Source organism: Balaenoptera ricei, chromosome 10 (assembly GCF_028023285.1).
Source record: "Balaenoptera ricei isolate mBalRic1 chromosome 10, mBalRic1.hap2, whole genome shotgun sequence".
Lineage (NCBI taxonomy): Eukaryota > Metazoa > Chordata > Mammalia > Artiodactyla > Balaenopteridae > Balaenoptera > Balaenoptera ricei.
The window spans coordinates 31,439,680-31,466,245 of NC_082648.1; the positions used below are offsets into that span (position 1 = coordinate 31,439,680).

At 37.2% G+C, this 26,566-nt stretch overlaps 1 protein-coding gene across 2 annotated transcripts in view; it reads right to left on the reverse strand.

Annotated features, from left to right (window-relative positions):
- The window catches only part of CPNE8 (copine 8), a 306,320-nt gene that overhangs the window by 256,494 nt on the left and 23,260 nt on the right, over positions 1-26,566 (reverse strand). For both annotated transcript variants that reach the window (XM_059934544.1, XM_059934545.1), the window contains exons 2-3: positions 9,636-9,676; positions 8,320-8,366 (exon numbers count right to left, since the gene is read on the reverse strand). In XM_059934544.1, the coding sequence (XP_059790527.1) occupies positions 8,320-8,366; positions 9,636-9,676 (88 nt within the window). The remainder of the gene's footprint in view (positions 1-8,319; positions 8,367-9,635; positions 9,677-26,566) is intronic.

Below are 26,566 nucleotides of genomic sequence, written 5' to 3' on the forward strand. Positions count from 1 at the left end.
GACAATGAATCATCCCAAATTCAGGAGGTGGACTTTGGGAGCAGGATATATTAATTTTTCCCCTTTTCCTTTTTTTTTGTGAGTGTATATGTATATGCTTCTGGGGGAGATTTTGTCTGTATAGCTTTGCTTTACAATAGCTTTATTTTACTTCACTATATTATAGCTTCTTTCTTTCTTTCCTTTCTTTCTTTCTTTCTTTCCTTCCTTCCTTCCTTCCTTCCTCCTTCCTTCCTTCCTTCCTTCCTTCCTTCCTTTCTTTCTTTCTATTTTTTCTCCCTCTTACTCTGAGCCGTGTGGACGAAAGGCTCTTGGTGCTTCAGCCAGGCATCAGGGCCGTACCTCGGAGGTGGGAGAGCCAACTTCAGGACACTGGTCCACAAGAGACCTCCCAGCTTCACGTAATACCAAACGGCAAAAATCTCTCAGAGATCTCCATCTCAACATCAAGACCCAGCATCACTCAATGACCAGCAAGCTACAGTGCTGAACACCCTATGCCAAACAACTAGCAAGACAGGAACACAGCCTCATCCATTAGCAGAGAGGCTGCCTAAAATCATAATAAGGCCACAGACACCCCAAAATACACCACCAGACGTGGACGTGCCCACCAGAAAGACAAGATCCAGCCTCATCCACCAGAGCTCAGGCACTAGTTCCCTCCACCAGGAAGCCTACACAACCCACTGAACCAACCTTAGCCACTGGGGACAGATACCAAAAACAACGGGAACTACAAACCTGCAACCTGTGATAAGGAGACCCCAAACACAGTAAGATAAGCAAAATGAGACGACAGAAAAACACACAGCAGATGAAGGAGCAGGGTCAAAACACACTAGACTTAACAAATGAAGAGGAAATAGGTAGTCTACCTGAAAAAGAATTCAGAATAATGATAGTAAGGATGATCCAAAATCTTGGAAATAGAATAGACAAAATGCAAGAAGCATTTAACAAGGACGTAGAAGAACTAAAGAGGAATCAAGCAATGATGAAAAACACAATAAATGAAATTAAAAATACTCTAGATGGGATCAATAGCAGAATAACTGAGGCAGAAGAAAGGATAAGTGACCTGGAAGATAAAATGGTGGAAATAACTACTGCAGAGCAGGATAAAGAAAAAAGAATGAAAAGAACTGAGGACAGTCTCAGAGACCTCTGGGACAGCATTAAACGCACCAACATTCGAATTATAGGGGTCCCAGAAGAAGAAGAGAAAAAGAAAGGGACTGAGAAAATATTTGAAGAGATTATAGTTGAAAACTTCCCTAATATGGGAAAGGAAATAGTTAATCAAGTCCTGGAAGCACAGAGAGTCCCATACAGGATAAACCCAAGGAGAAACACGCCAAGACACATATTAATCAAACTGTCAAAAATTAAATATAAGGAAAACATATTAAAGGCAGCAAGGGAAAACAAACAAATAACACACAAGGGAATCCCCATAAGGTTAACATCTGATCTTTCAGCAGAAACTCTGCAAGCCAGAAGGGAGTGGCAGGATATACTTAAAGTCATGAAGGAGAAGAACCTACAACCAAGATTACTCTACCCAGCAAGGATCTCATTCAAATGTGATGGAGAAATTAAAACCTTTACAGACAAGCAAAAGCTGAGAGAGTTCAGCACTACCAAACCAGCTTTACAACAAATGCTAAAGGAACTTCTCTAGGCAAGAAACACAAGAGAAGGAAAACACCTACAATAACAAACCCAAAACATTTAAGAAAATGGGAATAGGAACATACATATCGATAATTACCTTGAATGTAAATGGATTAAATGCTCCCACCAAAAGACACAGGCTGGCTGAATGGATACAAAAACAAGACCCATATATATGCTGTCTACAAGAGACCCACTTCAGACCTAGAGACACATACAGACTGAAAGTGACGGGATGGAAAAAGATATTCCATGCAAATGGAAATCAAAAGAAAGCTGGAGTAGCAATTCTCATATCAGACAAAATAGACTTTAAAATAAAGACTATTACAAGAGACAAAGAAGGACACTATATAATGATCAAGGGATCGATCCAAGAGGAAGGTATAACAATTGTAAATATTTATGCACCCAACATAGGAGCACCTCAATACATAAGGCAAGTACTAACAGCCATAAAAGGGGAAATCGACAGCAACACAATCATAGTAGGGGACTTTAACACCCCACTTTCACCAATGGACAGATCATCCAAAATGAAAATAAATAAGGAAACACAAGCTTTAAATGATACATTAAACAAGATGGACTTAATTGATATTTATAGGACATTCCACCCAAAAACAACAGAATACACATTTTTCTCAAGTGCTCATGGAACATTCTCCAGGATAGATCATATCTTGGGTCACAAATCAAACCTTGGTAAATTTAAGAAAATTGAAATCGTATCAAGTATCTTTTCCGACCACAACGCTATGAGACTAGATATCAATTACAGGAAAAGATCTGTAAAAAATACAAACACATGGAGGCTACACAATACATTACTTAATAATGAAGTGATTACTGAAGAAATCAAAGGGGAAATCAAAAAATACCTAGAAATAAATGACAATGGAGATACGACGACCCAAAACCTATGGGACGCAGCAAAAGCAGTGCTAAGAGGGAAGTTTATAGCAATACAAGCCTACCTCAAGAAAAAGGAAACATCTCGAATAAACAACCTAACCTTGCACCTAAAGCAATTAGAGAAAGAAGAACAAAAAAACCCCAAAGCCAGCAGAAGGAAAGAAATTATAAAGATCAGGTCAGAAATAAATGAAAAAGAAATGAAGGAAACAATAGCAAAAATCAATGAAACTAAAAGCTGGTTCTTTGAGAAGATAAACAAAATTGATAAACCATTAGCCAGACTCATCAAGAGAAAAAGGGAGAAGACTCAGATCAATAGAATTAGAAATGAAAAAGGAGAAATAACCACTGACACTGCAGAAATACAAATGATCATGAGAGATTACTACAAGCAACTCTATGCCAATAAAATGGACAACCTGGAAGAAATGGACAGATTCTTAGAAATGCACAAACTGCCGAGACTGAACCAGGAAGAAATAGAAAATATGAACAGACCAATCACAAGCACTGAAATTGAAACTGTGATTAAAAACCTTCCAACAAACAAAAGCCCAGGACCAGATGGCTTCACTGGCGAATTCTATCAAACATTTAGAGAAGAGCTAACACCTATCCTTCTCAAACTCTTCCAAAATATTGCAGAGGGAGGAACACTCCCAAACTCATTCTACGAGGCCACCATCACCCTGATACCAAAACCAGACAAAGATGTCACAAAGAAAGAAAACTACAGGCCAATATCACTGATGAACATAGATGCAAAAATCCTCAACAAAATACTAGCAAACAGAATCCAACAGCACATTAAAAGGATCATACACCATGATCAAGTGGGGTTTATCCCAGGAATGCAAGGATTCTTCAATATACGCAAATCAATCAATGTGATACACCATATTAACAAATTGAAGGAGAAAAACCATATGATCATCTCAATAGATGCAGAGAAAGCTTTCGACAAAATTCAACACCCATTTATGATAAAAGCCCTGCAGAAAGTAGGCATAGAGGGAACTTTCCTCAACATAATAAAGGCCATATATGACAAACCCACAGCCAACATTGTCCTCAATGGTGAAAAACTGAAACCATTTCCACTAAGATCAGGAACAAGACAAGGTTGCCCACTCTCACCACTATTATTCAACATAGTTTTGGAAGTGTTAGCCACAGCAATCAGAGAAGACAAAGAAATAAAAGGAATCCAAATCGGAAAAGAAGAAGTAAAGCTGTCACTATTTGCAGATGACATGATACTATACATAGAGAATCCTAAAGAGGCTACCAGAAAACTCCTAGAGCTAATCAATGAATTTGGTAAAGTAGCAGGATACAAAATTAATGCACAGAAATCGCTTGCATTTCTATACACTAATGACGAAAAATCTGAAAGGGAAATTAAGAAAACACTCCCGTTTACCATTGCAACAAAAAGAATAAGATATCTAGGAATAAACCTACCTAAGGAGACAAAAGACCTGTATGCAGAAAATTATAAGACACTGATGAAAGAAATTAAAGATGATACAAATAGATGGAGAGATATACCATGTTCCTGGATTGGAAGAATCAACATTGTGAAAATGACTCTACTACCCAAAGCAATCTACAGATTCAATGCAATCCCTATCAAACTACCACTGGCATTTTTCACAGAACTAGAACAAAAAATTTCACAATTTGTATGGAAACACAAAAGACCCCGAATAGCCAAAGCAATCTTGAGAACGAAAAATGGAGCTGGGGGAATCAGGCTCCCTGACTTCAGACTATACTACAAAGCTTCAGTAATCAAGACAGTTTGGTACTGGCACAAAAACAGAAATATAGATCAATGGAACAGGATAGAAAGCCCAGAGATAAACCCACACACATATGGTCACCTTATCTTTGATAAAGGAGGCAAGCATATACAGTGGAGAAAAGACAGCCTCTTCAATAAGTGGTGCTGGGAAAATTGGACAGGTACATGTAAAAGTATGAAATTAGAACACTCCCTGACACCATGCACAAAAATAAACTCCAAATGGATTAAAGACCTAAGTGTAAGGCCAGACACTATCAAACTCTTAGAGGAAAACATAGGCAGAACACTCTATGACATACATCACAGCAAGATTCTTTTTGACCCAGCTCCCAGAGAAATGGAAATAAGAACACAAATAAACAAATATGACCTAATGAAACTTAAAAGCTTTTGCACAGCAAAGGAAACCATAAACAAGACCAAAAGACAACCCTTAGAATGGGAGAAAATATTTGCAAATGAAGCAACTGACAAAGGATTAATCTCCAAGATTTACAAGCAGCTCATGCAGCTCAATAACAAAAAAACGAACAACCCAATCCAAAAATGGGCAGAAGACCTAAATAGACATTTCTCCAAAGAAGATATACAGATGGCCTACAGACACATGAAAGAATGCTCAACATCATTAATCATTAGAGAAATGCAAATCAAAACTACAATGAGATATCATCTCACACCGGTCAGAATGGCCATCATCAAAAAATCTAGAAACAATAAATGCTGGAGAGGGTGTGGAGGAAAGGGAACACTCTTGCACTGTTGGTGGGAATGTAAATTGATACAGCCACTATGGAGAACAGTATGGAGGTTCCTTAAAAAACTACAAATAGAACTACCATACGACCCAGCAATTCCACTACTGGGCATATACCCTGAGAAAACCATAGGTCAAAAAGTGTCATGTACCACAATGTTCATTGCAGCTCTATTTACAATAGCCAGGACATGGAAGCAACCTAAATGTCCATCGACAGACGAATGGATAAAGAAGATGTGGCACATATATACAATGGAATATTACTCAGCCGTAAAAAGAAATGAAATGGAGGTATTTGTAATGAGGTGGATGGAGTTAGAGTCTGTCATACAGAGTGAAGTAAGTCAGAAAGAGAAAAACAAATACAGTATGCTAACACATATATACGGAATCTAAGGAAAAAAAAAAAAAAAAAGGCCATGAAGAACCTAGTGGCAAGACGGGAATAAAGACACAGACCTACTAGAGAATGGACTTGAGGATATGGGGAGGGGGTGGGGTGAGATGTGACAGGGTAAGAGAGTGTCATGGACATATATACACTACCAAATGTAAAATAGATAGCTAGTGGGAAGCAGCTGCATAGCACAGGGAGATCAGCTCGGTGCTTTGTGACCACCTAGAGGGGTGGGATGGGGAGGGTGGGAGGGAGGGTGATGCAAGAGGGAAGAGAAATGGGAACATATTGTATATGTATAACTGATTCACTTTGTTATAAAGCAGAAGCTAACACACTATTGTAAGGCAATTATACTTCAATAAAGATGTTTAAAAAAAAAAAAAAAAAAAAAAGTCCAGGACGAGATGACTTCACAGGTTAATACTACCAAACATTTACAGAAGAGTTAACACCTATTCTTCTAAAACTATTTCAAAAAAATAGCAAAGATAGGAAGATTTCCGAAATCATTCTATGAGGCCAGCATCATCCTGATACCAATACCAGACAAAAATACCACAAAAAAAGAAAATTACAAGCCAATATCACTGATGAACATAGATGCAAAAATCCTCAAAAGAATACTAGCAAAATAACTCCAACAATACATCAAAGGATCACACAACATGATCAATGGGATTTATCCCAGGGATGCGAGGATTTTTCATTATCTGCAAATCAATCAGTCTGATACACCACATTAGTAAACTAAAGAATAAAAACCATATGATCATGTCAATAAATGCAGAAAAGGCTTTTGACAAAATTCAACATCCATTTATTATAACTCTCTAGAATGTGAGCAGAAAGGAGACATACCTCAACATAATAAAGGCCACATATGAAAAACCCACAGCTAATATCATACTCAACAGTATAAATCTGTAAGAATTTCCTCTATGACTAGGCTGCCCACTCTCACCAGTTTTATTCAGCATTGTATTGGAAGTCCTATACATAGCAATTACACAAGAAAAATAATAATAAAAGAAATCCAAATTGGTAAGGAAGAAGTAAAACTGTCACTGTTTGCAGTTGAAATGATATTATCCACAGGAAAACCTAAAACAGCCACCATAAAACTAGTAGAGCTCATCAATGAATTTGGTAACTTTGCAGGATACAAAAATAATATACAGAAATCTGTTGCATTTCTGTATACTATCAATGAAATATCAGGAAGATAAGTTAAGGAAACAATCCCATTTATCATTGCATCAATAAGAATAAAATAACTAGGAATAAACCTACCTGAGGAGGCAAAAGACCTGTATCCTGAAAACTGTAAGATGCTGATGAAAGAAACTGAAGATGACACAAACAGATGGAAAGGTATACCATGTTCTTGGACTGGAAGATGTGAGATATAAATATATATATACACACACACACATATATATACAAAATGGCATATTAGCCATAAAAAGAATGAAATTTTACATTTGCAACAACATGAATGGACTTGGAGTGTATTATGCTAAGTGAAATAAGACAGAGAACGACAAATACTGGATGATATCATTTATATATGGAATCTAAAAAATACAACAACCTAGTGAGTATAACAAAAAGGAAACAGACTCACAGATATAAAGAACAAAACTAGTGGTTCCCAATGGGGAGAGGAAAGGGGGTAGGGGCAATACAGGTGTAGGGGACTAAGAGGTGAAAACTATTATGTATAAAGTAAGCTACAAAGATATACTATACAACACAGGGGATATAGCCAATACTTTATAATAACTATAAATGGAGTACAACCCTTAAAATTTGTGAATCAGTATATTGTATACCTGAAACATAATATTACACATCAACTATACTGCAACAAAAATAAATAAATAAATAAAATTATTAATGGTGAAAAAATGTAATTCTGCCTCCTTGCTCTTACTCCATTACACAAAGTATGTGTATTAGGAAACTGAGTTTCTACTTTATTTTCAAATAACAAGTTATTAACTGTCAAAAAGCAGGTGATAATTGATATCACTTTTAAAACGCTTTAAAGCAATATTTTATAAAATCAGCAGTTGACCTAAAAAAGTGAGAATAAACCCACAAACTTCAATTATGTAAGAATTGGATCACATTAAATTTATGTAAGACTGAGGAAAATAAAAATTCAAGGCTAGATTATTCCACAGAAAGATCATAAATGAGCTAAACATTAAGGATTATTAAGAACAAAACAGAAAGATTGCTTTCATCAAATTAAAATGAAATAAAATAAAAAAGAAATTCAATCTTTGGGTTAAAGGACTTCCCTGGTGATGCAGAGGTTGAGAATCTTCCTGCCAATGCAGGGGACACGGGTTCGAGCCCTGGTCCGGGAAGATCCCACAAACCACGGAGCAACTAAGCCCGTGCCCCACAACTACTGAGCCTGAGCTCTAGAGCCTGCAAGCCACAACTACTGAGCCCACGTGCCACAACTACGGAAGCCTGCATGCCTAGAGCCCATGCTCCACAACAAGAGAAGCCACCACAATGAGAAGCCCATGCACCACAACGAAGAGTAGCCCCTGCTCGCCACAACTAGAGAAAGTCTGCGAGCAGAAACAAAGACCCAATGCAGCCAAAAATAAATAAATAAAAATAAATAAATCTATAAGAAAATTACTAAAATAACTAAAAACAGGAAAGTATCATCTTGATCACATTATAACTTATACCATGTCTTCCAGCACAATTTATTTAAATTCAAATTCTTACCTCTCTCCATTCTTTATTTCCAACTCCTTGTACATACAAGACACAAACTACAAAAGATGAAAAAATAAATATATCTAAACGTCTTTTATAAATATCAGATATAAATGTATCCAAGTTATTTTTCAGCTGTACAAAAGCTATATTAAAATTAGTTCCTAGTTCCTAGGCTTACTCTGGTATGAAAACTGCTAATAAATCATCACATGATGAAAATTTTTTATAAAAAAGCAAGAAACAATATCAGGTCTTTAGAACTTAGCATGTATAGAGCTAGGCATAAAAAAAATAACAATTATTTGCTAATGTCTTCAATTGCATTATGCTACAGATATAGATAAAAAAAAATTTAAACTAAGGTTAAACAGTTTGAAATATTTCAGTATGTTACCAGTCACAAGTCAAGCTCTTCCTAGGATACTTACAATGCTCAAAACCATCATAGGAAGGATATCTGGAGCAAATCATATGCCACATTTAATATTTGCAACTCCTATACTCAGTGTTTGTAAACAAGTAAGAAATCCAATGAACCACAAAAGGAAGTCGCAAAAAAGGGAGATTAAGAGTTTGGGGTAAAGATTAACGGACAAAAATATCCCACCCACTTGTCAGTGGATCCCAGGAATTTTTAATACCCACAAATTTTAATGCCTTTTCTCCAGTGACTACCTCAAGAATTCTTCTGTCAACTGACAAAACCTCTCTCCTGTAATTAAACCACACAGGTTCACACATTTGTAGAGATGGAGAGCTGCTGGATATCAGCTTCTAAATATTACAAGACTTGGAATCACTACTTGATTTATACATTATTTCTGTTGTTTTCTAATTTAAACTGTCTTTTATTTTACAATTTATCTCCAATTTTCAATATATATAATTAGGAATCAAAAACTTCAGCTCATTCAAGATATTATATAATTCACTTGGTTGTACATGCCTTTATATACTGCATTTATTCACAAAAAAAGGAAAATGATTACTCTGACTTGATCATAAAATTATGGCCCATTACAGTTCTCTTTCAAAGATAATTTCTACCATATGGCCATACAATGAGGTTTACTTTCAAAGTGAACTGTCCTACATTGCAGTCATCTGCATTGTCATCTTATTCTCAAAACGCTAAGGAATTCCCTCTCTTTAGCCAGAGTACTGCACAGGTAGATGAGAATGCAGGGCCTGAGACTATACTCCATCTTGCTTTCTAGGCTTTAAAACAAATATTTAAATAAGAACTATGATTTTCATATAACTTTTTGCAAAATCAAGTAAAATAAGTAGACTATTTCAAAAAGCAAGTAATAGATACTTACTTGGATCAGATTTAGAAAATGTGTCTCTGTCAAGAAGATTTCTGTTGAATAAAAGAGAAAATGTTATATGAATATAATACCAAAATATTTATATAAATATAAATGTATATATACATGAATGATGACTTGAAAGTTCTAAAAGTTAAATTTGTGCTTCATAGTCATCCTCCATTAATTGGTAATAATTTATAATAACTAAATTACATTTTTATGTTTAATACTTGTAATAAAAATCTCATGTTTACCCTGTTGTATTGTTCCACCAGGACTACCACTCATGTGCATTCATCTGTACCATGCTTGTTATTTGAAAGGGTTTTTTTCATATCAACCTAATACCCTTTCATATTTCAGGTTCTTAAAAGTTACTCCTTCTATGGAATCACTATACACTGAGAAAATAAAAACACAGTCAACAGAACAGCACAGACAAAAAAAAAAAAATGGGACTATGCCTTCACATATTCCCAGAAAGAAACTATCAGACATGTTTATATTTAGAATTTAGTCAAAGACCAGTAGTCAGAAATCATATTAAAATAATCCTTCTGTCCCCTAAGCAGACACTATGATTCCAGCAATGACTGGCAAACAGTAAATTTAAAACATTTCCATTTGAGAATATACTATGTTATATATTTATAAAGGTAGCTCTCCAGTCACATGGAAATTCTCCAGCCTTTCCTATGTGTCTAGTTTTGCTCACTAAGTGTCCTAAAAAATGTAATTCAGCTCTTTCTTTCAGAGTTCATAAAAGTCAAGGAAAGATGACAGTGCAAATATTGCAGTGTGCTTGGGACTCAAAAACTATGTTATACACATTTAAAAACAAATAATGTGATTTTGGTGCCTTATTTATCTAAAAAAATAAATAAAAACCCTACAGTCTTTAACCACAAATACAAAATCATGGATTTCTATCAACAATAAAGATAAATATTCTTAATCATAGACTTTACTTGCCACATTATTTCTTCTAGCCATTATGATCCATAACATACAGTAGGTAAGGTCAAAAACAAACAAACAAACAAAAAACCTTAGATCCTTTATAATATGAGGGGGAAAAAACTCCATAAACTCTTCATAACTTAGTCCCTGAACTTTGCAATTTAGCTTTCCCATTGCTATTTGACAATAAATTTCAGCTATAATTTGATCACATGAATAAAATAGAATAAACTATCTCTGACTAGATTTAATTCCCCAAAAACTACTATACTCAAAGTTATATGATTTTAAAAGTTTGTAAAAGGCAAATATTCTTACATGATAAGGATCACTGCAAAAGACCAGTGATTATCAAAATGCATCATAAAGTTAGGACTGATGACAGGAATGCAAGATTTTTTCCTCCCTAATATCCCATTAGAAACAAAGCACTTTCACATTAAGTTAAGAGAGGTATTAAAAAAAAAAAAAAAAAAAAGAGAGGTATTATTGTGAAGGCTATTGTATAAAAAAAAGAAAATAAGCTGAGGCTCAGAGAAACTGAGTAAATGAATAAGAGCACACAGCCCAGTACAGAATATTCCAATGAAGTCAACCTTTTGAATCTGATTTCCCTGTTCTTTACAAAATGCTACATTGTCTGGAGAAGTCAGGGAGAAACAACTTGTTTTCCTGACTGTTGGAAATGTAGAAGGCCTCCCATTATACCTATTCGTTGAGCCACTAGAGTATGACATAAAATAAATTCTTGTTTATAGACTAATGTGAAGAGACATGCCGCCTATGCTATGAACAAATAGAACTAGGATAGGAGGCCAAACATAACTGTACTTAGTCACAGAAAAATATCTTTGTTTTCTATATAAAGCACTTAAAAAACACACACACACACCACCCCTCACCAGCTTTTATATAGGAAGGTTACTCTTCCCTCCATGAGGTTGTCTTTTGCTTGAGTTAGGATGCCTTTAACATTATGCCTACAATTTTATAATGGAATATTGACCTTGAACATTATAAAAATCCTGAACAGGTCTTTCTATTCTATAAACCTTGATGTAGCTAAAACAAGGAAGAGAGCAAACTCCTGAAAAGAAATTAGGGAGAAATACAGTGCATTAGTCAGAAAACTTACCTGAAGAAATAACCTAATCAAAAATTTAATCTGTGAATTGCATGAGTTGTTCTAGTAACCACTCATCTCAAATTCCAATTAAAATGTCTGGACTTAAGAGTATGATTGAAATATCATAACTAAAACTAAAGCACAATCAGTTAAACTCTAACCTGTATGAAGAAGTACTAGGTTAATGGAAGAGGCGTATTTTGCATGAAGCCTGAAATAGGAGTAGATAAGCAAGAAGTTAGTAACACCTTTCCAGGACCATCCAGGAGAAAAGGTTCCCTGACTTCCCCCTTTATAATTCAGTCGTCATTGATATTAGTCTCTTAAAACAGACAGATGCATCAAGCTACCTTCCCTTGATGACAATAGTCAATTAGCTCATCCGACAACGCTTCTTACTCTGATTTTATGCTCAACAAGCCACCTTCCAATTTTAAGATGGCTTCTCATATAGTTATTAACACAGAACTGTGCTGAGTGGCCAAGATGAATATTGCAGTTTTCTTGACCATTATAGTTTTTATTCTCAACTGGCATTCCAAGACCCATACTGAACAGCCAGTTAACCTCTTAAAATGACATCTCAGACTTGTCTTTCTCTAACAGGAAAATAGCAATTCCATTTAAACTTCAGAGCAATTCTGCAAGTATTTTTCAAGCAAATATTCTATGCCCAAGACCTAACTAAGCACTAAGCACTAACTAATTAAACATGTTCTCAAATCTCAAGATGCCTGAATTTTACTAAGAGGACAAACTCAGAAACGAATAGCAATATTGGATGGTATATAAAATAACAGTTTATTATGGGGAGAAGGAACAGTAAAATAGAGTAAAATTAATTCAACTACAAATAAAAAACATCAGGTACAATAGTTAGCTCTTAACCAAAGTTTTTTTTTAAATATACTAGAAAAAAAACAATTTATAGGTATGTCTATATAATAAAAATAGTCTAAACAAATGTATATCTTGAAATAATTGCCTTATTTTTTTAAGGTTAAGTATGCTTTTCTGTTACAGTTATATAATGAGACTTTATTAGTGGAAAACTAAAACTTCTAATTATTCACATGTAAAATGAGCATAACAACACCATCTATTAAGGTAAAGGAGACTTGTAAGTGAGTTAACCTACAAGTTGTAGGCCTGCTCCTAATTCTTTCCAACTCAGTAAATGAAAACAGCTAATAAATATTGCTCTTTGATAGTGTAGTAAATATTGAATTTTTAATTCCTTTAAAAGGGAAGCAAATATTATTATCCTAACACAGATGCATTTTGAAAAAGAAAAACTACTTGGTATATATTATGAATTCTAAAGTTAATAGTTTCACAGTAAAGACAATTTTACTATTTGTGACTTTTTAAAGTGCTAATTTTAAAAAAGCACACAATATATTTGTTTTAAGGGATAAATCTTCAAACTGGAGGTATAAAGTGAGTTCCAAAAAGCTACTTGTGGCCAGCAGAACTTAGACAACATGTAACGAGGCTCCACTGCTGTACCTGAGTGGAATTGTTCTATTAAATTTTTAATAAGAACAAAAATATAGCTTATAAATAGAGCCAAATAAAAAATTGTTCTATTTAATTTTCCATATGAACAAAAATATAGCCTATGAATAGAGCCAAACAATGCTTTATCATTTTACAAACACAGTCCAGCATAAATTTTCCACATGTGGACAGAGAACCACGTCTCTGCATAAATATAACTGCCCCTGAGAATTGTTCTGTATCTATAAACAGAATGACTCTGGGTTTAATTAAAATTTAGGAAATTATTAGAGGACTTTTATTTACCTGTTATTCAACTTAGTCTCAGGATCAACTGACCGCCTGCAAGGTCTTTACTAAATATTGCTTAGGCAACCACAGAACCTAGTTGGCACATAAGCAAATGTCTGTACGAATGAACGCTTTTAGTATCCAATCAAAAGCATCAGCTTTTTCACTTTAGGTATGATGAGGTCTTATTATGGAAAAAAGAGTAGAAGAGGAAGGTGGCATGTTTGACCTTAGACCTTTGCCCTAATAAGTAACCCGTTAACTGAAAAAAACCTGAGTGAGGAAATTATAAACATGCCCCATGTCACTGGGCCATGTCTAGGGCACTTACCTTGGGCATTATATTGTCTTAAGGACTGGAATTAAGAAGTTCTTGGCATGCATATATATATATATATATATATATTATATATTATATATGTATTTTTTAAATGCATATAACACACAAAATGGTTTTCCAAGTTTTTTTAAGTAATGACAGGGAAATCAAAACTTGTTTTGAGCAACTGAAAGGAAATCTATCTAATCTTTGGAAGTGACTTGAATGCAATATTTAATTCTCTATGACTCATTTATGCATTATTTTTATTCTTTGAACAAATATTATAGCTGGAAATTTAGCATGCAAATTTAAGGAAAAAAATATTTTCCTGAACCTAAAATTTCTATGGCAAAGGGGAAACACTGTACTGAAAAAGTAAAACTTTAGAAATGAAAAAATTCAAGTATTTTGAAACTGAAGCTTACTAAAAAGCCAGAATTAGCTAGAATCTAAGACACCAAGTAATTCTAAAGGGTAGGATCATTGGAAAGTACTTAACAAGTTTATCAGCTTTCAAGAAAGTAAGAATAGACATTCAGGTTTGAAGTTGTACAAATAGACTAAAATTTCAGCTCAGCAGCAGCCACCTTTCATAGCCTAAGCATACCAGTAGAACTTTATCCTGTATGATATATATTACTCAATGAAAACTAGTAATAAAATAAACTTTCAGTTATTTTTCAGTTTTTGCTGAAAATGGTTGTTTTGAAGTATTTATTTATTAGTACTGTTGAGCTGAAAAGGTCAGTAATAAAATATACAGTTTCAACCTTTGCCTGGGTTGAATTTGGTATATATACTAAAAGAATTTGAGGGGAAGATAATTAATGGTGAAAATTTTTCTGTATTCATCTATGATTGATATTCTTGAAATTTACTTAAAGGAAACTCAGGGCTTTTCACAATCTGACATGTCAGAGCTCTGTTTGCCTGAGCTAAGGTAAACAGAAGAACACTTTGGTTTGAAGTAATATGTAGGGTTAACTCAAGGTGATACAAGCTTTTAGAAAAAAGATGGGTTTTACAAAACCCAATCCCTGATTTCAGCCAAAGAAGAGAAACATCATTTATATTAAAAATGGGAAGGATAAAAGAAATTGAGAACAGAATATGAGTCTTCTTAAAAACCTAAAACCTATGTACAAAACTAATTTCATTATATTTTCCACAGTCTTGTAGCCTATTTCCTATCTCAGTAAGTGGCAACAATGGAAGGCAGAATTATGGCCCCCCAAACATATCAGGTCTTAATCTCTGGGTCCTATTAATGTGACCCTTATTTAGGGGAAAAAAGGTCTGCGCAGATGTGATTACATTATTGATTCTGTGATGAGGCATTTATCCTGGATTATCTGGGTGGGCCCTAAATGCAATCAATCACATATCCTAATAAGAAGAAGGCAGAGGGAGATTTGACACAGAGGAGACAATGATGTGAACAGAACAGTGAGAGATGTGTGGGCTCTAGCCTTGAAGACCCAAATGATGCAGCCACAAGCCAAGGCATGCCAGCAGCCACAAGAAGCTGGAAAAGAGCAAGGAATGGCTTCTTCACCAGAACCCCCAGAGGGAAAGCAGCCCTACCAACATCTTGGTTTCAGCCAAGTGACACTCTATTTACACTTCTGGCCTCCAGAACTGTAAGAATAAATTTCTGTGGTTTTAAGTCAACAAGTTTGTGATAATTTGTTACAACAGCTACAGGAAACTAACACAGCAACAGGGTTCAACCCATCTCTCTTCCAAGCAAGACTCCAATCATCCTTCCCCTCCATCTCCTTCCGCTAATGCCTCCCCCACCTTGGCTTCTGCTTCCAAGTCCCAACTACACCCCAGGCCTTAGAGCTAGCTCTTAACTGGTCTTCCTTCCTCCTGTCTCCCAGTTCATTCACCAAGATGTCTTCAACAGGAAGTTCTCTACAGTAAAACCTGACCAAATGGCTCGCCTGCATAAAACCCATTATCAACAGAAACTCCAAACTCGTTAACATAACACTACGTACTTGCCACATTCTGATCCCGGCTTTATCTCTAGCTGCACTTCTATCCATATTTCATATCATAGACTCTGTTCCAGATATTTCAGATTTTTTACAGTCCCTTAATCTAATATTGCCTCATATTTCTGTACTATTATTTTACCCTGTCCCTAAAATTTCCTCAGCAACCTCATTTCTGCTGGGAAATGTGAATTCCTCTTTCAGCCTTTCCTCATTGTTGTCCTCCGAGAAGGTAGAACTGATTATTCCCTCTGTCTGCTCCATCATACCCAACATGAACCTATGTCACAAATTCCTCACTTACTATTTATTTACTAAGCTGGGTGCCAGACACTGTGCTGAGCACTTTATTTATTTTTTTGATATTTAGTATTTAAAATTTTATTTAAAATTTTGCAATCTTCATACTCAAAAACTGGCAGGCCTTACCTCTTATAGTGGCATGGCTAATGCCACCACTTGCTTTTTTTTTTCTGCTGAGCACTTTATTTATTTATTTTAACAACTTTATTGGAGTATAATTGCTTTATAATGGTGTGTTAATTTCTGTTTTTATAACAAAGTGAATCAGTTATACATACACATATATCCCCATATCTCTTCCCTCTTGCGTCTCCCTCCCTCACACCCTCCCTATCCCACCACTCTAGGTGGTAACAAAACACCGAGCTGATTGTCCTGTGCTATGCAGCTGCATCCCACTAGCTATCTATTTTACATTTGGTACTGTATATATGTCCATGCCACTCTCTCACTTTGTCCCAGCTTACCCTTCCCCCTCCCCATATCCTCAAGTCCATTCTCTAGTAGATCTGCGTCTTTATTCCCGTCTTGCCCCTAGGTTCTTCATGACCACTTTTTTTGTTGTTTTTTAGATTCCATATATGTGTGTTAGCATACGGTATTTGTTTTTCTCTTTCTGACTTAATTTCACTCTGTATGACAGACTCTAGGTCCATCCATCTCACTACAAATAACTCAGTTTCGTTTCTTTTTATGGCTGAGTAATATTCCATTGTATATATGTGCCACATCTTCTTTATCCATTCATCTGTCGATGGACACTTACGTTGCTTCCATGTCCTGGGTAGTGTAAATAGAGCTGCAATGAACATTGTGGTACATGACTCTTTTGAATTATGGTTTTCTCAGGGTATATGCCCAGTAGTGGGATTGCTGGGTCGTATGGTAGTTCTATTTTTAGTTTTTTAAGGAACCTCCATACTGTTCTCCATAGTAGCTGTATCAATTTACAATCCCACCAACAGTGTAAGAGGATTCCCTTTTCTCCACACCCTCTCCAGCATTTATTCTATGTAGATTTTTTGATGATGGCCATTCTGAGTGGTGTGAGATGATATCACATTGTACTTTTGATTTGCATTTCTCTAATGATTAGTGATGTTGAGCATTCTTTCATGTGTTTGTTGGCAATCTATATATCTTCTTTGGAGAAATGTCTATTTAGGTCTTCTGCTCATTTTTGGATTGGGTTGTTTATTATTTTGATATTGAGCTTCATGAGCTGCTTGTAAATTTTGGAGATTAATCCTTTGTCCATTGCTTCATTTGCAAATATTTGCTCTCATTCTGAGGGTTGTCTTTTCATCTTGTTTATGGTTTCTTTTGCTGTGCAAAAGTTTTTAAGTTTCATTAGGTCCCATTTGTTTATTTTTGTTTTTATTTCCATTTCTCTAGGAGGTGGGTCAAAAAGGATCTTGCTGTGATTTATGTCACAGAGTGTTCTGCCTATGTTTTCCTCTAAGAGTTTGATAGTGTCTGGCCTTATATTTAGGTCTTTAATCCATTTTAAGTTTATTTTTGTGTATGGTATTAGAGAGTGTTCTAATTTCATTCTTTTACATGTAGCTGTCCAGTTTTCCAAGCACCTCTTATTGAAGAGGCTCTCTTTTCTCCACTGTATATTCTTGTCTCCTTTATCAAAGATAAGGTGACCATATGTGCATGGGTTTATATCTGGGCTTTTTATCCTGTTCCATTGATCTAGATTTCTGTTTCTGTGCCAGTACCATACTGTCTTGATTACTGTAGCTTTGTAGTATAGTCTGAAATCCAGGAGCCTGATTCCTCCAGCTCCATTTTTCTTTCTCAAGATTGCTTTGGTTATTCGGGGTCTTTTGTATTTCTATACAAATTGTGAAATTTTTTGCTCTAGTTCTGTGAAAAATGCCAGTGGTAGTTTGATAGGGATTGCATTGAATCTGTAGATTGCTTTGGGTAGTAGATTCATTTTCACAATTTTGATTCTTCCAATCCAAGAACATGGTATGAGCACTTCAAATAAATCATTTTATTTAATCTTCACCATAATCCTAATAAGTAGCAATTATTATCCAAATCCATTAACCAGGTGAGATAGTAAAATTCAGAGAGGTTAAACAATGTGGACAAAGTCACAAGAATAATAAATGCTTAAGGTGCATTTTTGTAAATTTTTGACTGATTTATAATTTTGATTTTGACTTTCAATTTTTGTATTGGTTATATTGACTATTTGTCCATATTATTGAGTATAAAATGAAATGAACTGCAAACAGTGTTATCATACCACTCATCATTGTTTTCCAAGCTCTAGCAAATAAATTATAAAATGAAAATAAGACACAGTACAGGAAAGAGGAAAATTATCATTATGTGCAAAAGATTTAATTTTGTACCCAGAAAAAGTAAGATAATTAATTAATAAAATCTTTCAAAATTAATAGGATAATTCCGTAAAGTGGTTAGAGGCATGATGAATACATAAAGGTCAGTAATGTTCCTGAGTACCAATTGTTAACAATTGTCCTATCCAATTTGGACTTTTTGGTAGCTATCTGTTGCCTTCAATTACTGAAATATGTGAGGGCTGTGTGATTCTTTTTCACTATCACTTCACTCCCAAATGCTGTTGCCATGAAAGGAAGTCTCAGACCAAATTCTGCCAAAGGCACATTCATTAGCAAGTGGGACTCAAAACAGTCACACAATATGCTCTATGTTTAATCAAGTTCCAGCTCTCTGTGCTTTCAGGCATTCAGAACAGCACCTTAAGGCAGATGTGACAATCTTCTGTTGACAAGATTCATCTAACCTTCTGGGCAAATCATGGTAGAGAATCCTCTAAACATTCTGTGCCCATGACCCAAGGAGTCCCTAGGTTTAGGGCACCACTCCAAAAGGCATAATCACAGGATTCTCTAGGTTCATATGCCCTGTTCACTTGTGCAATATTTCTAGCCAATCTGCGTATATATATATTTAATAACAGCTTTACTCAGATATAATTCCCAGACCATACAATTCACACTTTAAAAGTGTACAATTCAGTGGTTTATAGTATATTCAAAGAGTTATGCAATCATCACCACTGTCTAATTTTAGAACATTTTCACCACCACCACCACCACCACCCCTAAAAAAACTCTACCCATTAGTAGTCACTCCCAATTCCACCTCCTCCAACCCTTTGTAACCACCAATATGCTTTCTGTCTCTATGCATTTGCCTATTCTGTATATTTCATATAAATGGAATTATACAATATATGGCCTTTTGTGACTAGTTTCTTTTACTTAGCATAATGTTTTTAAGGTTCATCCATGTTAATGCAAGTATCAGTATCTTTACTTTTTATAGCCAAATAATATTCCATTGTATGGATATATCTCATTTTGTTCATTAAATGATACACATTTGGGTTGTTTCCACTTTTGGCTATCATCCATAATGCTGCCTTAAACATGTGCATATAGGTTTTTGTGTAAACATAGAATTTCAGTTCTCTTGGCTATATATCTAGAAGTGGAATTTCTGGCTCATATAGTAACACTATTTTTAACATTTTGAGAATCTGCCAAACTATTTTTCAAAGTAGTTGCACCATGTTACATTCCTACCAACAATGTATGAGGGTTCCAATTTCTCCATATCCTCTCTAGTACTTATTACTGTCTTTTTTATTATAATCACCTAGTGGTGTAAAGTGGTCAATTCACATATCTGATCACCATACACATCACTAGTAAAAAAAAAAAAAAGTCATTTCTGACATACACAGTAATTACAAAACCCTCTGGTGCTGATCAAGGATAAAAATCATAGAATAGTTTCAGAGTAGGCATTTCTTAAGTGTGAGCTCCCAGTTAGACTTCAAATACTAACACAGCACATCCTAAATATGTAAGATACTGATTAAGATATTTCAGATTTAACACTACAATCTAACACAAACATCTAAATCACACTGCCTCTGTTGAAATATTTTAAAGTAAATTATAGAAAATATAACACCAAACAGAAACAATTAGGGAAAAATGGAAGAAAATGCAAGATATTATTTTTAAAATCTTGGCATGAAGAATACTTTCTACACTTTACACAAAGCTCAGATAAAATATTAACTTATTTGATAATGAACTCATTTTAAACATCTATTCAAAAATGGTATAATAATAAAAGTTAAAATATATTGTTACATATATAATAGATGATAGATAAAATGTTAAAGCTATAAATATACAAAACATTCTCTAAATTAATGAGAAAAATATAAATACTTCAAAAGAAAAATGGGCTACATAAGTGAATAGACATTTTACAAGAGAAGCAATACAGTTAGTCATTGAACATATTACATGAAGTTCATCCTCAACAGTAAGCATTTACATGAAAATTAAATAAATAAGAATGTCCTATGACAGATAAATATTAGCTGCATAAATTAAGACTCATTTTGTTGTAAGTGACACAAAACAGGGAAATTTATAATGAAAGTATGGAGATGTTTTATGAAGGTAAGTTAAGAATATAACTGACCCAATGGAAAGAACTAAAACAAGGATAGACCCCCAAAGACCTGGTAAATCAGCAGAGACCAGCACCACAAGGCAATAAGCAAGGCTACAGGGACAACAGGAAGCAAGACCACATGCCAGGCCCTGCAGCAAAAGGGCATTACTGGGCAGATAAAGATGGCAGAATAGGAGGACTGAGACTCACCACCTCCCACAAACACATCAAAAATACATTTACATGTGGAACAATTCACATGGAAAACTAACTGGAAACTGGCAGATGAACTCCTATACAACCAAAGCTATAAGAAAGATTTCCACATAACAAGGTAGGAAGAAAAAAAAGGATAAAGTTGGGACCTCTGGCCCTGAGAGGAATGTGAAAGGAAGAGAAGGTCCACATGGTGGACTCTTACCTGGGGAGCAAGCAGGTCGAGCCACAAATTGGCTATCCCAGTCCTGGGGTCCTTCAGGGAGGAGACAAGCCCCCCTGGCTGCTGGAAGAACCATTGGGACAGATAGAAGAGCTAGAAAAGCCTAGACTCTACTCACAAAGAGTGTACCTGTGCTGACTGCCCAATGATCAGGGCAGAGAGGGCTTTACAGTGGTGGCTACCACCTTGCCATACTCCCCAATCCAAGTGAGGAGAATACTCCAGCTCTGCTCACTCCACACCACAGCTTGGCATGAGATCTGAGCCAGCCCTGGAAAAAGACTCAGTCTAGCTATGCAGAAAGAACCCAGAGGCCTAGGTGTAGTGTGGTGTGGTCCTGGTGGGGTGGCAGCAGCCACTGTGGGCCTAGGGTGTGGTCCTGGTGGGGTGGCAATAGCCATTGTCAGCACTTGCTGAGACACCACAACCCTCACACTGTGGTCCTTCTTCAAGCCAGGAGAGTGCTCTGGCCCTACCCATTCCAAGCCACAGCTTCATGCTGGATCTTTGGCATAAAAGTCCTGGGAGAAGACTGCCACAGAGGCAGCCCAGATCTCTGGCAGCAGCATGGCCACCTCAATTCCTGCAGCCACAATGCCCTGACGCCCAACCCCAGCCCACCAAATGCTCTAGATCCACCCACTCCATGCTATAGACTTGTACTAGATCAAGGAAAAACACAATAAGGGAAGTGACATGAATTTGGGTTCCATCTGAGCAGAGCTACAGATGCCTATGTAGCACATCAGACCTTGGTGAGGGTGAGTGCATGGGCCTCACTTGCTTCAGCAATCCCTTCCTTTGTTACAGGACAGGCACTCAAGGTTAATAAAGCCTGATCAGCCTGACCCTCAGGGCTTCTACTCCAACAACTGAAGAGCACACCCCAACTCTGACAGGGCAGTGACAGGAAGCAGAGAGAAAGTCCCACCTCACATGCTACATAGGCTCTAGATCCTCCAACACCAGCCACACACTCTACAGAGTTGACAGTGGCCAGCACACCCTGAGGAAGGACATGGCTGGCATCCATATCAAAACCAGGCATCACACCAAAGGCACTGAACACACACAGTCTACACAGGGATGCTCCTACATAAAAACACCCTTTCAAGACCACGATAGATAACTGTTTCTCCTAAATTCACAGAGACAGAGAAAGTTAAGTAAAATCAAAAGGCAGAGAAACTACTCTCAATTGAAACAGCAAAAGAAAACCCCTGAAAAAACAATGAAACAGAGAAAATCAGTCTACCAGATAATGAGTTCAGATACTTGGTAATAAAAATGCTAACTGAATTAAGAAAGATTATTGATGTAAAGGAAGATCATTTTAACAAGGAACTAGAAACTATAAAGATGACCCAACCAAAAATAGATACTTCAATTTCTGAGATAAGAAGCAATGAATAGCCAACTAAATGACACAGAAGAATTCAAAAGCAATTTGGAAGACAGAATAATGGAAATCACCCAATGAGAACAGCAAACAGAAAGACAAATGAAGAAAATCAAGAGCAACATACAAGATCTATGGAATAATATAAAACATGCCAAACTACACATAATAGGGGTTCCAGAAGGAGAAGAGAGAGCAAAAACAATCAAAAATGTATGTGAATTAATTATGGCTGAAAACTTCCCAAACCTAAAGAAGGAAACAGATATCCAGGTCCAGGAACCAAAGAGTGTCCCAAACCAGAAGGTCCCAAACCAGAAGAACCCAAACAGACCCACACCAAGACATATAATTAAAATTGCAAGTTAAAATAGAGAATTCTAAAGGAATCAAGAGAAAACCACTCATATACAAGGGAACCCCCAAAAGGCTATCAACTGATTTCTCTACAGAAACATGGCAGGCCAGGAGGGAGTGGCACAATATAGTCAAAGTCCTGAAAAGGAAAAGCCTGCAACCTAGGATACTCTACCCAACAAGATTATCATTTAGAAAAGAAGGAGAGATAAAGAATTCTCAGACAAGCAAAAACTAAGAGAATTCAGCCTTACTAAACCTACCCTAAAAGAAATGTTGAATGGTCTTCTCTAAATGGAAAGAACTAAGAATCTATAAGAAAGGGAAAATCCCAACAGGAAGGGGCAAGTACATAATAGGAATTGGAGGGCACAGGGAGGGAAGGGAAGCTGGGACGAAGTGAGAGAGTAGCATTGACATATATACATTACAAAATGTAAAATGGATGGCTAGTGAGAAGCTGCTGCATAGCACAAGGAGATCAACTCAATGCTTTGTGATAACCCAGAGGGATGGGATAGGGAGGGTAGGAGGGATGCTCAAGAGGGAGGGGATATGGGGATATATGTATACATATAGCTGATTCACTTTGTTGTACAGCAGAAACTAACACAGTATTGTAAAGCATTTGTACTCCAATAAAGATGTGAAAAAAAAATAAACCAGTACATAGATTATAAAAAAAAACAGCTCGGGGAAAGATGGCGGAAGAGTAAGACACGGAGATCACCTTCCTTCCCACAGATACATTAGAAATACATCTACACGTGGAACTGCTCCTACAGAACACCCACTGAACGCTGGCAGAAGATCTCAGACCTCCCAAAAGGCAAGAAACTCCCCACGTACTTTGGTAGGGCAAAAGAAAAAAGAAATAACAGAGACAAAAGAATACGGACTGAACTTGCACCAGTGGGAGGGAGCCGTGAAGGAGGAAAGGTTTCCACACACTAGGAAGCCCCTTCGCAGGTGGAGACTGCAGGTGGCAGAGGGGGGAAGCTTCGGAGCCACGGAGGAGAGCGCAGCCACAGGAGTGCGGAAGGCAAAGCGGAGAGAATCCCGCACAGAGGATTGGTGCCGAGCAGCACTCATCAGCCTGAGAGGCTTGTCTGCTCACCCGCCAGGGCGGGCGGGGGCTGGGAGCTGAGGCTCGGGCTTCGGTTGGATCTCAAGGAGAGGACTGGGGTTGGCGGCATGAACACAGCCTGAAGGGGTTAGTGCACCACAGCTAGCCAGGAGGGACTCCGGGAAAAAGTCTGCAGCTGCCGAAGACGCAAGAGACTTTTTCTTGTGTCTTTGTTTCACAGCGCGCAAGGAGAGGGGGTTCAGAGTGCCGGCTAAACGAACTCCAGGGACGGGCACGAGCCGCGGCTATCAGCGCGGACCCCAGAGACGGGCATGAGAAGCTAAGGCTGCTGCTGCCACCACCAAAAAGCCTGTGTGCGAGCACAGGTCACTCTCCACACCACCCCTCCCGGGAGCTGGTGCAGCCCGCCATGGCCAGGCTCCCGTGATCCGGGAACAACTTCCCCAGGAGAGGGTAAGGCATGCCTTGGGCTGGTGCAACGTCACGCAGGCCTCTGCTGACGCAGGCCCGCCCCGCAACTGTATCCTTCCCTCCCCCCCCGTCCCAGTGAGCCAGAGCCCCCGAAGCAGCTGCTCCTTTAACCCCGTCCTGTCTGGGCGGGGAACAGACACCCTCAGGCGACCTACACGCAGAGGCGGGTCCAAATCCAAAGCTAAACCCTGGGAGCTGTGCAAACAAAGAAGAGAAAGGGAAATCTCTCCCAGCAGCCTCAGAAGTAGTGGATTAAAACTCCACAAACAACTTGATGTGCCTGCATCTGTTGAGTACCTGAATAGACAACGAATCATCCCAAATTCAGGAGGTGGACTTTGGGAGCAGGATATATTAATTTTTCCCCTTTTCCTTTTTTTGTGAGTGTATATGTGTATGCTTCTGGGAGAGATTTTGTCTGTATAGCTTTGCTTTATAATAGCTTTATTTTACTTCACTATATTATATCCTCTTTCTTTCTTTCTTTCTATTTTTTCTCCCTTTTACTCTGAGCCATGTGGATGAAAGGCTCTTGGTGCTCCAGCCAGGCATCAGGGCTGTGCCTCTGATGTGGGAGAGCCAACTTCAAGACACTGGTCCACAAGAGACCTCCCAGCTCCACATAATACCAACTGGTGAATATCTCTCTGAGATCTCCCTCTCAACATCAAGACTCAGCTTCACTCAACGACCAGCAAGCTACAGGGCTGGACACCCTATGCCAAACAACTAGCAAGACAGGAACACAGCCACAACCATTAGCAGAGAGGCTGCCTAAAATCATAATGAGGCCACAGACACCCCAAACACACCACCAGATGTGGACGTGCCCACCAGAAAAACAAGATCCAGCCTCATCCACCAGAACACAGGCACAAGTCCCCTCCACCAGGAAGCCTACACAACCCACTGAACCAACCTTAGCCACTGGGAACAGATACCAAAAACAACGGGAACTACGAACCTTCAGCCTGTGAAAAAGGAGACCTCAAACACAGTAAGATAAGCAAAATGAGAAGACAGAAAAACACACAGCAGATGAAGGAGCAGGGTCAAAACACACCAGACCTAACAAATGAAGAGGAAATAGGTAGTCTACCTGAAAAAGAATTCAGAATAATGAGAGTAAGGATGATCCAAAATCTTGGAAATAGAATAGACAAGAAACATTTAACAAGGATGTAGAAGAACTAAAGAGGAACCAAGCAACGAAGAAAAACACAATAAATGAAATTAAAAATACTCTAGATGGGATCAATAGCAGAATAACTGAGGCAGAAGAAAGGATAAGTGACCTGGAAGATAAAATAGTAGAAATAACTACTGCAGAGCAAAATAAAGAAAAAAGAATGAAAAGAACTGAGGACAGTCTCAGAGACCTCTGGGACAATATTAAACGCACCAACATTCGAATTATAGGGGTCCCAGAAGAAGAAGAGAAAAAGAAAGGGACTGAGAAAATATTTGAAGAGATTATAGTTGAAAACTTCCCTAATATGGGAAAGGAAATAGTTAATCAAGTCCTGGAAGCACAGAGAGTCCCATACAGGATAAATCCAAGGAGAAACATGCCAAGACACATATTAATCAAACAGTCAAAAATTAAATATAAAGAAAACATATTAAAAGCAGCAAGGGAAAAACAACAAATAACACACAAGAGAATCCCCATAAGGTTAACAGCTGATCTTTCAGCAGAAACTCTGCAAGCCAGAAGGGAGTGGCAGGATATACTTAAAGTGATGAAGGAGAAAAACCTACAACCAAGATTACTCTACCCAGCAAGGATCTCATTCAGATTTGATGGAGAAATTAAAAACTTTACAGAGAAGCAAAAGCTGAGAGAGTTCAGCACCACCAAACCAGCTTTACAACAAATGCTAAAGGAACTTCTCTAGGCAAGAAACACAAGAGAAGGAAAACACCTACAATAACAAACCCAAAACATTTAAGAAAATGGGAATACGAACATACATATCGATAATTACCTTAAATGTAAATGGACTAAATGCTCCCACCAAAAGACACAGAATGGCTGAATGGATACAAAAACAAGACCCATATATATGCTGTCTATAAGAGACCCACTTCAAACCTAGAGACACATACAGACTGAAAGTGAGGGGATGGAAAAAGATATTCCATGCAAATGGAAATCAAAAGAAAGCTGGAGTAGCAATTCTCATATCAGACAAAA